The sequence below is a fragment of the Terrapene carolina genome, unplaced genomic scaffold (assembly GCF_002925995.2).
Source record: "Terrapene carolina triunguis isolate 2854851 unplaced genomic scaffold, T_m_triunguis-2.0 Scaffold193, whole genome shotgun sequence".
NCBI lineage: Eukaryota > Metazoa > Chordata > Testudines > Emydidae > Terrapene > Terrapene triunguis.
Window position 1 is genome coordinate 759,722 of NW_020664544.1, and position 15,606 is coordinate 775,327.

A 15,606-nucleotide genomic window follows, 5' to 3' on the forward strand; every position below is an offset into this window, starting at 1 on the left:
AGGACAGGAAGTGAAAAACTATACGTATCCAGCTGAAAAGGTAGGAGAACTTTATGTGAAGGAGGGAAGTATGTAAATATTAACTTAGGATGAGGCCTGGTGTTAATTTACAGTTAATGCGAAGGATTTTAACATCCTCAGGCAGCCAGACCCTCAGTTACTGTCACTGCAGGGCCAGCACAGCCCCGTTCAGGAGCATGCTAGGACAGCGGTGCTATATGAACCCGGTGTTTCTTGGGGTCTCCCAGCCAACAGCTGTCAGGCTGGACACACTTCACTTGAGAGCGAGAACAAGCTGGGGGATTGGGTTGCAGGTTTCAATGACTCAGAAACTAAAGTATAAATGGATTCCTACAGTTCAATAAAGGAGTGAAAAATGTAACAAGCAGCTGGGGGAGGGAGAAAAGTTTCCAACTCACCTTTCCTCAAATTTCACCTTGGCTTCGCGCCTTGCCTTGCGTTTCAGTGCAGGGTCCCTGAACACATCTTTATTGACAACGGTTTTGTCCAGAGGAATATCAACGGAATACCTGAGAGAGGGGGAACAGCAGACTTTGAAACACCCACATGCCAGGATGCTAGATAGCTAGCCTGAGTCTGGCTGGACAGTGCACTTCTCCTGCCAGCCCACAGAATGGTGGCAGTTAAAACATACCTAAAAGACAGACTCAGGCCAGCACCCCTAATGACCCGGGAGTCCTCAAGCACTCTGAGTCAGTAGATGGTGTGAGAGGTGCCAAGCAGCCTTGCTTTGCCCTCACCGTGCACTCAGCAGCACACAACACTAGAAGTGGGGAAGGGAAGGCCAGTGACAGGCCTGGTCTACACTACGGGATTAATTCGGATTTAGCAGCGTTAATTCGAATTAACCCTTCACCCGTCCACACAACAGAGCCATTTAGTTCGAATTAAAGGGCGCTTTAAATCGATTTCTGTACTCCACCTCGACGAGCGGAGTAGCGCCAAAATCGATTTTGTTAATTCGAATTAGGGTTAGTGTGGCCGCACACCACCGAATTAATGTGGTTAAAATTAATGGGGTAGTGTGGCCGCACACCACCGAATTAATGTGGTTAAAATTAATGGGGTAGTGTGGCCGCACACCACCGAATTAATGTGGTTAAAAACCGAATTAATGTGCTTAGTGTGGCCGCGCACAATCGAATTTATACAACCTGTTTCCCAAATTCGAATTATCTAAATTCGGATTAATCCCGTAGTGTAGACATACCCCCAGTATCATGAAATGCTGGTTCGGCTACAATCCCCAATACTCAGCTCGTTCTATTGCACTGTCCATCAGTAGATCTCAAAGCCCCTTACTAAGGAGATCCATATCATTATTACAAATCCTCTTCAGAGCTTACAGGAGGAAGGCTGTGTCTCCAGCCAAAGAAAAAACAAATGAAAGGCCTAAATAATGGCCAATGCCACAAGAGATGCATTTGTGGACAATCGAATTTGTCCAACCTCTCCCACAGCGAGAGTGTCAGCCTGAATCCCGATGATAAAGGGATGGGGAAGATCATGAATGTCCCACCTCAACTTTTGACTCCTCCAAGATAATTATCACTGGCCACACAAGTCAGCATCCTGCAAATCTATTCATTGAGCTGCATAAGGACATAACTGAGGAAATCTCAGAGAAGCAGGTTTCTAGGCTTTACCAAAGAGAAAATCTGCTTTTGCCATGTTGAAGGAAACTAAAAGTAGTTTACTAGTTCTATTAGCAGCACTTCAGTGAGCCCCGAGCCTGCTCACCTGGTGGGCATTAGATGGTTGTAGTTATAAACCTTCACAAAAGATTTGATCTTGGACCTCTTCGCTATCTTCTTTTTGCCCATTGCAGCAGTTACCTTCCGTGGGTACCGATCGATACCAGCCACCAGGGCGTGGCTATATGGTCGGTCTGAGGTGCCATCATCAATGTTCTGAAACACACAGGAGACCTATTAGCAATGCACAGAAACCAGGATTCTGGGAGGTCACCACAGATTCTTCTACCTTTTGAACAGAAAAACTGCTATAGCCTAATGAATTTAAGGCATTGGAGAGATAGCCAAATGGCAAGGTGCACAGAACCCAAAAGAAAATCCTCTGCTACGTAAGCGGATCTAAAGCCCGCATGCCACAAAAAGCAGCACTAAGGGAAGCCCCCAGAATGCTCACGCTGTATTCCATGGAATTTTTAGAGACGTCTCTTCTGCAGGTGTGCAACTCCCATGAATAACCACAGGATATACACAACAACCTCAAACTATCTAGCTCTAGGAGTTAACGTTTCTAGGCGCCTCCGTTCTCAGCCCGACAAGCAGCATATGGATGACAGGTTTCCAGATGCTCCTAGGTAACACAGAGAAAGCAGATGTCTAAGTACCTTACGTGCTTATCCAGCCCTTGTCACTGTAAGATCTGAGCGCCTCACAATCTTTAATGTATTTATCCTCACAATCCCCCTGTGAGGTAGCAGTGCTATTATACCCATTTACAGGTGAGAAACTGAGGCACAGAGGTTATCCCTGCACAGCTCCTGGTGGGCTGGATTCCCAGCACAGGTAGACAGACGCATGCTAGCTCTGCTCAAGCGAGTGCGCTGAAAGGAACAGTGTGGACATAGCTGCATAGGCTGCAGCTCAGGCGGCTAATGTTAGCCTGTTTACCCCTGCCGGGAATCCCACCGCCAGCTGCACCCAGAGGGATTAAGTGACTTGTCCAAGGTCCAAAAGCAAGTCTGCGACACAGCAGCAAATTGGCCCTGGGTCTCCCAAATCCTAGATTAGTGCCTAACCACTAGACAATGCTTCACATCCTGGCACAGCATGAATGTCTGTGCACTGGCCTCTCTGTGACCCACTCCGCAAACCTTAACCAACCCTCACAAATCTCACTGAACACACACAGGAACTAAGGCGGATTTAAACCACACGAGCCCACACGGGGATTAAGGGACAACTAAGATTAGAACCCATAAATCCCCAATCCCACGTTCAGAACAGGCCTCTGGCTAGACCGCCATGGCACAGACAACCGCGGAGACCGGTGAGAGCCTAGGGCTCCAAGCGGGACCCATGTTTACATGGCACCAAAGGGATGGGAGCGAATCAGTCGTGAACCCCTAGATCTGTAGGCGGTGCCTTCCCTCGCGTATCCCAGGCGAGGCCCACCATGCGGGCCAGCGCTCGCACCCAGACGGGCTAGGGCAGGGGGCCGCCACTGGCTCTTGCAGGCCGGGCACTCGGAGCTTCGGGCCCGGGGTGGAGGCCCTCGAGAGGGGACTCACCTTCACGATGACCGCCTTGCGCCCCGAGTAGCGCCCCGCCAGGACGAGCACCACCTTCCCGGGCTTCATGAACTTCCCCATCGCTGCCGGGAGACAACGCGCGTTAGAAGCCGGGCAGCCGCCCAGGCGCCCCAGGATGGGCCCCGGCCTGCCCCGCGCCCCAGGGGGCCGCCAGCGCGCTGCCCCCGCCGGGGCCCGCCAGCCCCGGGCACCGGCCCCGAGGGTCCCGGCAGGAACATCGCCCCCCTGCGCCCGCCCCCCGCGCCAAGCGCCCCCCGCCGGGCCCCGCCGCCCCGCGGATGGCGACCGATACTGCCCCCCCCCCCCCCCGGACTCACCGAGGCTCCGGCTGCGATGGCGCCCAAACCGGAAAAGGAAGGAGCGACCGCTTCGCCGACCTTTCACCCCGCGATTCCGGTCACCTGACTTCCGCTTCCTCCCGCACAGGGCCACGGCGCACGCGCGGGACGGGGGTGGCAGGGGCCGAAGCAGCCCAACGCCCCCTCCCTTGGCGGCCGTTGGCCGGGGCGGGCCTGGCCGCGCGAGCTCAGCGCTCCTCCCCAGAGCGGCGGGGAGCGTGCGCGGTGCAGATGATACAGCGCCGAGCACGGCGCGGCCTGGCTCCCTGGCTGGAGGGGGCAGCACCGCAACCCCCCCGTGCACATTTCAGGGCGTTTAAAGCGGTGCGCGGCGCTACAGCTGCCCCCAGCCCCTTGGCCACTGGTTGGAGCCTTACACTCAAAATCTCCTTTTTGAAGGCGTTTATCCCCCCCCGGGGGTGGTGTACCCCCCCCCCCCCCATTACCGGGAACCAAACCAGGGGCCCTGACACCAACATTTCACGTGCAGCTCCCTGCCCCTCACCTACACACAATGGAAAAGTAGTATTTTTCCCACGCCACGTTTTTTCCGTTTGTCAGGGGAGGCATTACTCCAGACAGCCATCCAAATTTTAAAATTGACAATCCTTTCAACTCCAGCCCAAGGTAGCCTCTTCCTCGCCCTCCACAGCACATATGGGAAATGGGTGCACTTGATCTTCCAGAAGTTTTGTTTTTTCCTGTTAAGACATCATCTGACCCTGTTGGTGCCCATTTGTGTCCTTGCTGACTCCAGTTTTTAGTTACCAATGATCTAACCCAGGGGTCGGCAACATTTGGCACGCAGCTCGCCAGGGTAAGCACGAGAAGCCGCGGCCAGCACATCGCTCGCCCGCGCCGCTTCCCGCCACCCCCATTGGCCTGGGACGGCAAACCGCGGCCAGTGGGGGCCGGGATCGGCCGAACCTGCCGCGTCAGCAGGTAAATAAACTGGCCCGGCCCGCCAGGGTGATTACCCTGGCAAGCCGCGTGCCCAACGTTGCCGACCCCTGATCTAACCTATTCTGTTCTGTTCCTAACTAATGGTGCAGCATACAAGTTATAAAGGTAATGGCTGTAGGTTTGAACTGAAGATTCAAAGTCTAGAAGAAAGAGGGTGAGTTAACAGTTTATCTATTAATGTACAAGTAGGTAATACAACATACACAAACCACCATGACTTTTATTATCAGCAGTAGATATTGTACTCTCCACAACACAAATACATTCATCCTATTGCACATATGCACAGACCTAAAAACAGAACAAAATCAACATCAGAAATAAAATAAAGCAGATATCTGAACAACTAGGGTACAACACAAACTTCTCCAGCATAGCACTGTAAACACAAAAGGGAGTTAAGAATTAGAAAAACCTGAAGACAAGATGCTTTATGGAACCATTTGGGGCCCCAGAAAAGCCTTTCCAGCAATCAGACACTTCAACTGTCAACTTATTTGTAACTGCCACAGATTTGACAAAAACATGCAGATTTCAGACAAAAAATAGCCAAACTAGAATGGGAAATGTTCCATGGAAATGATTCTTGAATTAAATCTTGCCTCTCCAGCTAATCTTAATGTAGTTGGTCATTGGTAATTCTATAATTTGCTGTCCAAGAAGACAAGAAGTTTATCTGGATAAATCAGCTTGGAATTTTTCACCCTTAGACAAGCCTCTGAAAATACATAAACAGTTTCCTATCTGAAGGGTACAACATGAAAACAGTTTCCACATATGTAAGAGTCACTGCTGCTGGTTTTCATTATATTTCAGTAAACTATTTCTGCATTAAAAACATGTGGAGGAATGTGTTACTAACCACTAATTCTTCATCAAAAAAACTAACACCCTCCTTACAGTGTTCTATAAATTTCACTCTGCTCCAAACACACAAATAATTTTAGGAATACAGTTAAGGGGTGAGGGGGGGTCGGTGGGGGCGACACAGATTCTGGTCTCTCTGAAGTTAGTGGCAGCTTTGTCACTGACTTCAGTGAGAGCAGATGGGCCCCAGTGCTCAATGTCCAAAATCTGTGGTGTCAGTCTATGAAATTCTAGATGTTTTCCCAAAGAATAGCTTCAATGCTTTTTAGACAGAAATAAGATGAAACCAACAACCCTACTGCACCAAACTGTGCGTGCAACTGAGAGGAACTGGCGGTAAGGGAACATTCCTTTTCAAGCTTCAAAGGGAGCTACTATGAACAGTGGGGAAACTGGGAACAAAAAAAACCTACCATGACAGCCCCATTTCTAGCTACTAAATGTACAATTAGAGTGGTCACTCCCAACCCATCCCCCATGTGCCTGAGACTAGGATGTTGCTCTTTTGCCAGGAAGCTGAAGGGAACAGGACGCCAGACTGAGGCACTACTGTTTCCAATATAAATCCATTACCTGCCACTCAGGGCATCACTGATGCACGTACAAAGGAGACCACTCTCCTCAGCTCTATTCCAGTCAAACCCTCAGTTCTCTTTTGATGCCAGAAGTGATTTTTCTCATGCAGCCTAAATGCCATGTGGATTACTACTTCAACAGCGCTGACTGATTTGACTGCAGACCTACCTGTAACCAGTGCAGGAAGCTTTGCCCTCGGACCAGCAGAAAATGCTCAATTACACAATAATCAAATACACTCGATGTAGAAAATTGCTGGCCAAGAGATACTGACCACAGAAGTGCTTTTAGGAATTACATGAGAATATTAGACACCTGTAACTACTACAATGTATTTTCTACAAGGAGCCATATGAGCAACTGTTCTTGCAGCACAGGGGCTAATAATTAACTCAAGTTAAACACAGTAACTGGAAAAGGGAATATTTGTTTACAATTGTTAAACCAATGCATCTGCAATAAAACCCTGGCCTGATAGTGTTCAGGGCTTTGACCAAAACTCCACGAGGGAGCTGAGAGTCTTACACAATGCACCTGAATGCTCAATCCAGTCACCTGTCACCACAAAGTCCAAAGAATCTGTCAATGTCTGGATCTCTGCGGCCACTAATCCTGCAAGATACAAACCAATAGGCACCTATAGCTCAGAGCAGAAACTGTTCCCAGCCTCCTGTACATTCAAAATCTACATAAACGTGGGAGAGGGGATGTCTGACTCCACCACTGGGCACGTTACATCAAGCCTAAGCAGCAGAAGTAAGATATATCTGTCAAAAAGCCTCACACAGCTCTGTGTGAAACAGCAAAATGCCACAAGTGACATCTTTTAGACTAAAAATTCTGGGGGCTGACCATGCAGCCACAGCATAGGAACCGCTTCCACTGAACTCCACAGGAGCTGCTCCGATGCATTGGCTGTAAAACCAGGCCCTTTTTATTGCATTTCAGACAGTGGTTCACTCCTAATGCATGTGACAGAGGCAAGGCACCAACCGATGGGGTGCAGCAGCTCTGTTGTTAGCTGCATTAGCATAGGCCTGGGTGAGGTAGCGCACAACCCAAACATCTGCAGCATTTCCTCACAGGCAGTCTTGTAAGGGAGGCTTCCAGTGTCAAGACACTAACCTGCTACCCTAATAGCCACAATCAGCTTCAAAGGGGACAAGTTTGGTCATAAGCAATGCTCCTCCTCTAAGCTAGTAAGTTAATACATTCCTTCTGGGGAAAGGGGGCTGATCTGGAAAGGACACATCAAAAAGCATCTCTGATGTTTTTCAGCTGCCGGACAGCCAGGTCAACAGGAAGGTTGAATTTTAAGTTGCTCAGGCGGCTGAGAATGTTGAGTGCACTCTCAAAGCCTGTGTTGGCCATGTAGCTCCAGGGCTGATAGTGAGACTGTATCAGAGCCCCAGATTTGCAGATCAGATTCACCCAGGAGACCAGACGCTGTTCATTTAATGCCATGCACACCAGGGCTTTCAGTTCAGAGTCTGCACTGCGCTTGAATGGATCATGCTCTGTGAGGACAGTGTGAATAGCCGTCAACAGGCTCTGCTTGGGGGTAACAGTGATGCCCCCCGTCACGGGAAGGGCAAAAGACTGGGAGAGCTTGCGCGCTGGGGACTCCACGAAGGCGCGGCCGTTCTTGGTGTTGTAATACTTCACAAAGAGTTCCCAGGGGTGCATGGTCTGTGGCGACGAGGTAAATGCAGGAATCAGGCATGCAATGGGTGCCAACACCAAGCTCATCCCTTGAGAAGAGGCATAGAGCCCATGAGCCATCAGGTCTCGTATAGCAACGGTCAGCTCCTTCCGCACAGCCAAAGTCAGCTCATCTCTCGCTCCTAAGGAGACATCCTGCATGCTGGAGTAGCTGAGCACATGATCCTGGTGCTGGTGCTTCAGAGCCAGCTGCCTCACTTGGTCTACAGACAGTTCCAGTTTCTTAATTAAGGGAGAATAGTCCTTATTGGCCTGGTCCTTCTGCCAGAGGGTGCGGGGGATCTGACCAGTAGCACAGCCAAACTGACTGACAGCGAATATCTGCAGCACAGCAAGCATGCGACGCATAAGGTGCAGGCCTGTTTCTCGCATCTTTCTGGCATCCTCTGGGTTCACTGGTTGGTTAGGGAAAAGGAGAAATGCGGTCATTAGAGAATCCGATTTATCTCTACAGGGAGCTCATCAGCCACTCTACTAGGGCATGCTTTTGCTCTGGTGCTGCTGGCTGGGTGCTCAAGAGAGAGTGGCAGCTTCTCAGCACTCCTGCAAACTGGAAAATGGGACATCAAACAGTCATGTGTCCCATTCTCAAACTGCCTTATCCACCTCAAATCACAGAGAATGAATCCGACAATGGATGCTATTTTAGCAGGCACAAGTGACCAAAGCAGAATTTCAAGGTTTCTAGTGAGGGGAGAGGGTGTTTCAGACACAGATTTGTGGCTATCCCAGTATCAGAAGGATAATTACAGGGTGCCAGAAGCTTTTGTGGAAGGAAGTTGCTGATGTGCAAGGAACTAGTTGTCTCAGGGAATAAACCGGCCTGCTCATTCCAGAACCTGGGACCAAATCAAGCGCTTAAGCGGGTGGTCTCATTGTAATCTATAAGGAACAATAGAGCCACCAGCCATGATTTCTGCTGATGAAGAGTCCAGGACAAGAACAGCTGGAGTGGTGCAGGCCAAGACTGAGCTGCTTTGGTAAAGCTACAGCATGTCAGGAAAGACTGCACAGGACCTTGTTTGCATGATGTCTGCTGCTAGATAATTATCAGAAGCCCCTCATTGTTGTGAGCTCCAAGTTAAAGAGCGATCCTATCCCTCAATGATGTGTTGGTGCACATTCACTGTACAATCACACTGGCCAACAGGGAAAGGTAAGAGTTCAAACATGAGGTTTCTGGCTTATTGTCTGGATCAATGAAAGGGTAAGGGAAGCCACCACTTGCAGGGGAAAAGCAACACTGAATTTAGGAAGCGATGGGACACCAGTTCCTGCAGGTTGGAAGCCAGCTGGCCAACAAAAGGAGAAGCAGCAAGAGCCAAACACATGTAAATTGCCCACCTCTGTTATTCCCAGGAGGCAGCCTGGCATTTGGTTTGTAGGGGCCACTTCCACGCTTTCTGCCTGAACATTCACAATGTCCATCCTCCACCTGGCCGGGACTTCCAACTTCATCTAGAATGAGAAATCCACAATGACAACAGTTTGTTATTTTGCATCCCTACATCAGCTGGAAGATGGAGGCTACACATTGCAGACTGTAGGTCAGTATTGCCTCATATTCCTCTACACATGGGTGACCATCCTGCCTCTCAGCATCACACCCATCAGTGTCCCAGGTTCTCCACACACTATCACCTCGCCACGGAGAGGTCTGTGCTACTCTGTGCCCAGATTCTGCCCCATTGAGGTCTGCATCCTTCCTCTCACTAATTCAAGCCATGCTATATCCAAGATGCCCCTGCTGCACCAATGAGCAGCTCTCCTGATTGTCTAAGCAAAACCCAGCACTGACCCTGAATGAAGTTGATGAACATCTCCAGGTCCCGTATTTGCGTCTTCAGCTGTTCCACCAGCTGCTCCTTCACCCTTGCAGGATTGACAATCTGGGCAACAGCCACATCCACCTGCTGCCGCAGCTCCTCTGGGGACAGCGATGCAATGTCCTCATTCAGGTTCATATCCAGCTTCTTTATTAACTCCTCTATAATCACCTGCAGAACATTACACATGAGTGGCATGATCTCATGTGGCCCTCCCACCTGCGGAGCCAGAATGCTGCTTTCACTTACCCACTAACTATTTTGGGGTGAAGCCAGTCCGGACTTTATTATATCCACTAACAGTAAATTGTAGCAGTCCCTATGGATTATATTCATGGATGCAGACTTATGATGTTGTATTACAGCTGCCTGAATCAGCACTGGGCACACGCTAGTGTTCTGAGAGAGGCACTAGCTGGTGTTAAGAAAGGGCACTGGCAGAGGATCCGTAGGCCTTACCCGCTGTCTTTCCATGACCATGGACTGGGGCAGGGAATCATAGCTGCCCTCTTGGTAAGCGAAGGTCTCCAAGTCGTCTAGCTGCGTTTTGAGCTGCATGATTAGCTCTCGCTGCTTCTCCTTCCGGGCCTCGATTCGCTCCTGATTCTCCCGCTCACCCTGAAACGAGTTTATTGGAAAAGAAATTGAACACCCCACGCGTAGCCAAGGCCCTGGAGATAGGATTGTTACGTCAGGGATGTTTGGAAGTTAACCTTACAGCCCATGCCAATAGCGAGTTCTGGGCACCCTCACTGACAAAGGCTGCAGGCTTTCAATGAGAAGAAATTCCAGCCCAGTCACCACTCTACAAAAGAAGCATTTCTGCAGGCATCTTGCACCCCCTACTCTAGTCTCACTAGTTAGAAACCTCAGCAAGTAGAGAATTTTGTTGTAAGCAGCCAGATGATGATGATGTCTCATAGCAACTTCTGGAGTTCTTACACATCTCAGAGTGAAGCGGCAACCTGACACCATGCCCTAAATAACAGAGAAGAGTCACGGCTCTGTGCACTTGTATACATTAACATTGTACAAAATCCTTATTTAGCTCTCTCATGGTAAGTGCTGGGCTCCAAAAAGACAAGAGGTCTGGGCATTGCTTTGGATACAGCTGCATTAGGTGTGCATGTGCTTTGCCAACCACAGAAGGCTACCCCAGTTTCAGCCCCCAGATCTTTTCTAGAACATATTACAATCACAAACTGCATGGCACTTTATCTTGGTATAACCTGAAGGGGATTTCAGGAATAGGTTTTCGGGATAATGCACTCAAATTGTACATAAGTGAAACAAATGCAACCCATTATTTCTCAATCAAAAGGTAGATTTATATTGAAAGTGGCACTTACCAAGGCCTCCAGGTATTAAGCATGGGAATAAAAAGCAGAAATATTCAATTACATTCTAAATTAGATTTGGATTTGGGTTCCCCCCCCAATAAAGTAGCTGAAATTTTATTTATTTAAATAAAACCTCATTATCTCACAGACATTTGGGATCCTTCTGAATTACACACAAAGCCAATTAAGTACCAAGACCACAAACCCCATTTAAGCAATGGGCTTAAACTGCAGCAAGGGAGGTCTAGGTTGGACATTAGGAAAAAGTTCCTAACTGTCAGGGTGGTTAAACACTGGAATAAATTGCCTAGGGAGGTTGTGGAATCTCCATCTCTGGAGATATTTAAGAGTAGGTTAGATAAATGTCTATCAGGGATGGTCTAGACAGTATTTGGTCCTGCCATGCGGGCAGGGGACTGGACTCGATGACCTCTCGAGGTCCCTTCCAGTCCTAGAATCTATGAATCTCTGCTCCTGCATGAAAATCAAGGGTAATAAATGTCCCAAGCAAGTGTTAGAACTGCCCTGACTTCAATCCAGACTTTGCAAGCAGTACTAATGCCTACAGGCAGAATGAGAGAGAGAAAGAGAGTTCAGCCAAGAGTCGGACTTCATTCTGCTCACTGTCCTCACCACTGCTGGCACAGGGCAGTAAACAAGCAAGGTTAAACTGGAGCATTTGAAAACTGCAGATGGGCAGGAAATTGCCACTGGACATAGGTTTGGTGTATCAGACTGGAGTGGGACTGAAAGCCTTGTAACAGTATCTTATTTAAAACTGATTAATTGCAAAGTAGCAGAATGACCAATGAGGGTACAGATGAAGCTTCTGTGAGTAGCTCGAAGTCCCTGCCCTGCTGGTTTTGGTGATGTAATAGCTGCTAAGCAGATTTTAGTAACACTAAAAGAGAGGAAATGGCAATCATCCAGATTTCCCATGTGCAAAAAGGCAGCAACATTCCCAATTAACCTCCCTGTCCCTCTCATCCTCTTCTCCAGCGTGAGCTGGCCCCTTGCACAAGGCTTCCCCATGAGCTGGTCGCAAGGGCACTGGCTAGGCCCAGCACCTTGACGCAGCCCCAGGCATAATTTGCTATGACACTCCTTGTTCATTGTGCTTGAGGAAAAGGTGGAGAGGGGTGTGGAACTGTAAGTACAATTTATCTGTACAGATGCAAGATCAAATGAGGAAGGTCAACTTCCCCTGTTCTGATGTTTGTGGAAAGGGAGCTGTAATGCAGGAGGCTAACATGCAGGTTACAGTAAGGTATTAATACGGTGTAGAAACCAAACATTATCAGTGATCTAAGCTAATGAATCACACTGGAGAAATTCACAAGGATGCTGTATCCTGACTGTCTTGTACTGCTCCTGGGAAATGCTAGCAGGCCAGGCAGAATCATATAGCCTACAAAGAAGTGCAGTATCACTTCAGCTTCCTTCACATGGCTATTGCTGGACACACTTGTACCTCCTCATTTTAACTGGGCATTTCATGGCTGAGGTTCAAAAGTGAACTTTCATATTAAGCAGCTGTGCACACTGTGAAACAACCACGTTTAAGAAAACTCTGCAGCTGAGTCAAGTTAAACAGTACTTTATAGCCCAAGGACAGACTAGTCCAGAGCATGGGCATTAACAGTCTAGCCCCATGCACATAGGTTGGATTAAACCATTTTATAAAGTCAGTTCTGGATTTTGCGTCTTTTGACCTTGAATCAGTTCCCTGTTCAGAAAATCATGTACTGCAAGCAGTGCCATTCCACTTCTGTAGGGTGTGACAATGGTGTACCTCGCAGCCATGACTCATGAGAATAACACGCTCAATAAAGCAGAGCGTGAAAGCTAGAAGCACTAGGAAGCGTGACAGAAAACAGTGATTCTGAATTTTACTGAATTCTCCCCTGTATCTTTCTCCTCTGAGAAGGGCCATCGGTATCACTTCTTCTGCGGGGATCTGTGCTACAAAGGCACAGCTACAGCTATGCCCCCGTAGCGTAGGGACAAAGTGTGTGTCACTGTAGTAAATCCACCCCCTGGAGAGGCGGTCGCTGTTCTAATCTAAAGAGCTCCAGTCACCTGGAGGTCCTCGTCTGTCTGAACCTCTGTTCAGAGAGCCATCGCAAAGGCCTCACTGAGGGAGGTTAGAGGAAAGAGCCATTTCGGGTGACTTGAGGCCTGTGGCTGGTGGTGTGTGTGCAGCCAGACACACACACACACACCCCCGCAGGTGGGGGTTTCACACACCAGCTGGGGAGGGGAACCCGAAAGCCTGGCGGTAAATTGACCGGGGGGGGGGGGCAGGGCTGAACTCCTGCTCGGTCCCTGCCCAGCTGTCACCCCGGGGCGCAGCGAGCCCCAGCCCGCCCGCCCCCGCCCCCGCCCGGCCGCACTCACCGGGGCCTCCCCGAGCCCGTCCCCCAGCGCGGCCGGGCAGCCGCGGAAGGCGAAGTCCTCGAGGTCGCGCAGGAGCCGCTGCTGCTCGGCGGGCCCGGCCCGCGCCACCTGGCGGAGCCGGAACTGCACCTGGGCGAAGTGCGAGACCAGCGCCAGCAGGGCCCCGTGCAGGCGGCGGCGCTCGGCGCGGAGCCGCGGCAGCGAGCGGGGCGAGCCCGGCCCCGACCCGCCCGGGTCCCCGGCCTCGGCCTCGCCCTCGTCCGCCTCCGCCACCGCCCCGACCGGGGCCCAGCGCTCCCCGGGGCCCAGCGCCCCGCCCTCCGCCTCCGCCTCCATGGGCCCGGCGCCGCCGCTAGCGGGGCCGCGCCTCAGCCTCGCCCGCCGCCATCTTCCCGGAAGCGCCGGTGCCGCCGGGGGGCGGGGCTACGCGGCGCCGCTTCCGGGGAACGGGGCGGGGCTTGGCATATTTGAATGTGGGCGGGGTTTGTGCGTATCTGGGCGGGGCTAAGCGGCGCCGCTTCCGGGGAACGGGGCGGGGCTTGGGATATTTGAATGTGGGCGGGGTTTATGCGTATCTGGGCGGGGCTCGTGGTGTGGGCGGGGCTTCCCTCAAGTTACTGCTGGAAAAACCCTGTAGGTCAAATGTACCCCTGGCCCCGCCCCCCCCCCCCGGGCCCAACCCCACCCCCCACTTGCCCGGCTGGCCCTGCCCCTCCCCCATCCAGCTGGTTCTTGCCTGGGTAGCCACTGGGGACTGAGCTCAGGTTTCTGCTGGGAAGGTCAGACAGCATCTGGGGCCCACGAACGGATTGATGGGTAACAATGGGGGTGGGGAGAGCGGGTGCTATTCAGAGCATGCTGCCTGATGAGTTTCACCCCAGAGGTAGCTGCAGTTCTGTGCCACGGAAGTGGGTCCTTTGAGATGAAAGATGTTTATTGTTATCACACACGGGCTGAGCCCATTGCACGTATCAGGGGCTCCATTCATTCAGCTCCACAAGCTCCACGTGTGTCTATGTCCCAGCCCCCCCTATTGCAGGGACTCCTTGCAACCCCCACCATATTACCTCCCCTTGCCAGGGTCTCTGTGTCCCTCCGTTCCCCTCTCTGTCATATGCCAGGAGCTCTGTGTGTCCCCCATGTCCCCCTACCCTACACCACCATCCCCCATTCTGCCCCCCCCCCACGCCAGGGGCTCTTTGTGCCCCTGATTCTGCCCTCTGCCCCTCTTCACCCCTCACCTAGTTTCCCCATTCTACCCCTACCAGGGGGGTTGTGTTGTCTCCCTTGTACCCCTCCCCTCAGGCCAGGGGCTTTGTTGGCCCCCTCCTGCTCCCCTGTCCTCCCTTAGAAGGGCCTGGGGAGCACTGCAAAAGCAGCGTGCTTAGCTTCTAAGCGTGAGACACTTAGGTCACTCTGTAGCATCCTTTCAGGTTCATTAAGGAGGCCAGAGACTGATCACGGTGTGGCTGGCTAACTAGTGTGGACGGTTGATGTGCCATAATGTAGACATGTGGAGTTCATGACTAATAAGGAAAGACAGAACATTTGAGACTTGTAACTAACAGTGCCCCGTGCTCTAATTTTCACTCTTCAAACCACAGACTCACCTAACTTCTTGCATGGATTGTGGCTGCTGTAGTCCTGTTGGGATTTCCTGTGCTAAGAAATATAATTGTAGCTGCCTCTAGAGGACACATAACACACTCCACTATGTGCACATCTAATCACATTGCAGAGGGTAACAAAGGTAACTGGTTTCCAAGCTGGTGGAGTTCAAGTGTAGGGAAACAGGGGGTTCCTATAAGGAACAGGGAGCCACATACTTTCCCCCCACAAATGGAGTCACTCCACAGAGGTTAGGTTGGGGACACCATGAAATGACAATTGTCCGGCTTGCAGGGAATAAATTTGCTATTGTAACCAGTGTTGTTATGGAGAACAATCAAAATAATCCTTAGTGCTCCCATCACACTTAACAATCAGTAACTAACGGGTAAAAAATGGAACCTACAGAATCAAGCCATCAGCAATGAAAAATACCCCAGCTGGAGAGTGGAGCACAGAGCCTTTCAGTCATCGGAGATTCATTAAAGGAAACTTCCACATAATCATTTTGCTTTCTGTAATAGGCTCGCGTGTATCAGTGGTAAATCATCTTTTATTTACTTCTGCAGTTGAAAGCAGGAGGGTGACAGGACTGTGTGAGACAAATACAATTCCTGCTGCCCATGAGCCACTGTGCCTTCATTACAGGTGGAATTAATGAGAACTCC

The 15,606-nt window shown here is 50.6% G+C and overlaps 2 protein-coding genes across 2 annotated transcripts; both read right to left on the reverse strand.

Moving 5' to 3' along the window:
• Nucleotides 1-397: 397 nt before the first annotated feature.
• Nucleotides 398-3,716, reverse strand: RPL27 (ribosomal protein L27). Its single transcript, XM_026654856.2, has 4 exons — nt 3,619-3,716; nt 3,281-3,363; nt 1,762-1,931; nt 398-530 (listed from the first exon to the last, which is right to left on the reverse strand). Exons 2-4 carry the CDS (start codon nt 3,359-3,361, stop codon nt 416-418), a joined length of 366 nt encoding a protein of 121 aa, XP_026510641.1. The 5' UTR covers nt 3,362-3,363; nt 3,619-3,716; the 3' UTR covers nt 398-415.
• A 1,086-nt stretch (nt 3,717-4,802) lies between these two features.
• RUNDC1 (RUN domain containing 1) lies at nt 4,803-13,666 on the reverse strand. Its single transcript, XM_026654720.2, has 5 exons — nt 13,331-13,666; nt 10,053-10,211; nt 9,566-9,764; nt 9,112-9,225; nt 4,803-8,162 (listed from the first exon to the last, which is right to left on the reverse strand). The coding sequence occupies exons 1-5, from the start codon at nt 13,664-13,666 to the stop codon at nt 7,297-7,299; spliced, it is 1,674 nt and encodes a 557-aa protein (XP_026510505.1). The 3' UTR covers nt 4,803-7,296.
• Nucleotides 13,667-15,606: the final 1,940 nt, after the last annotated feature.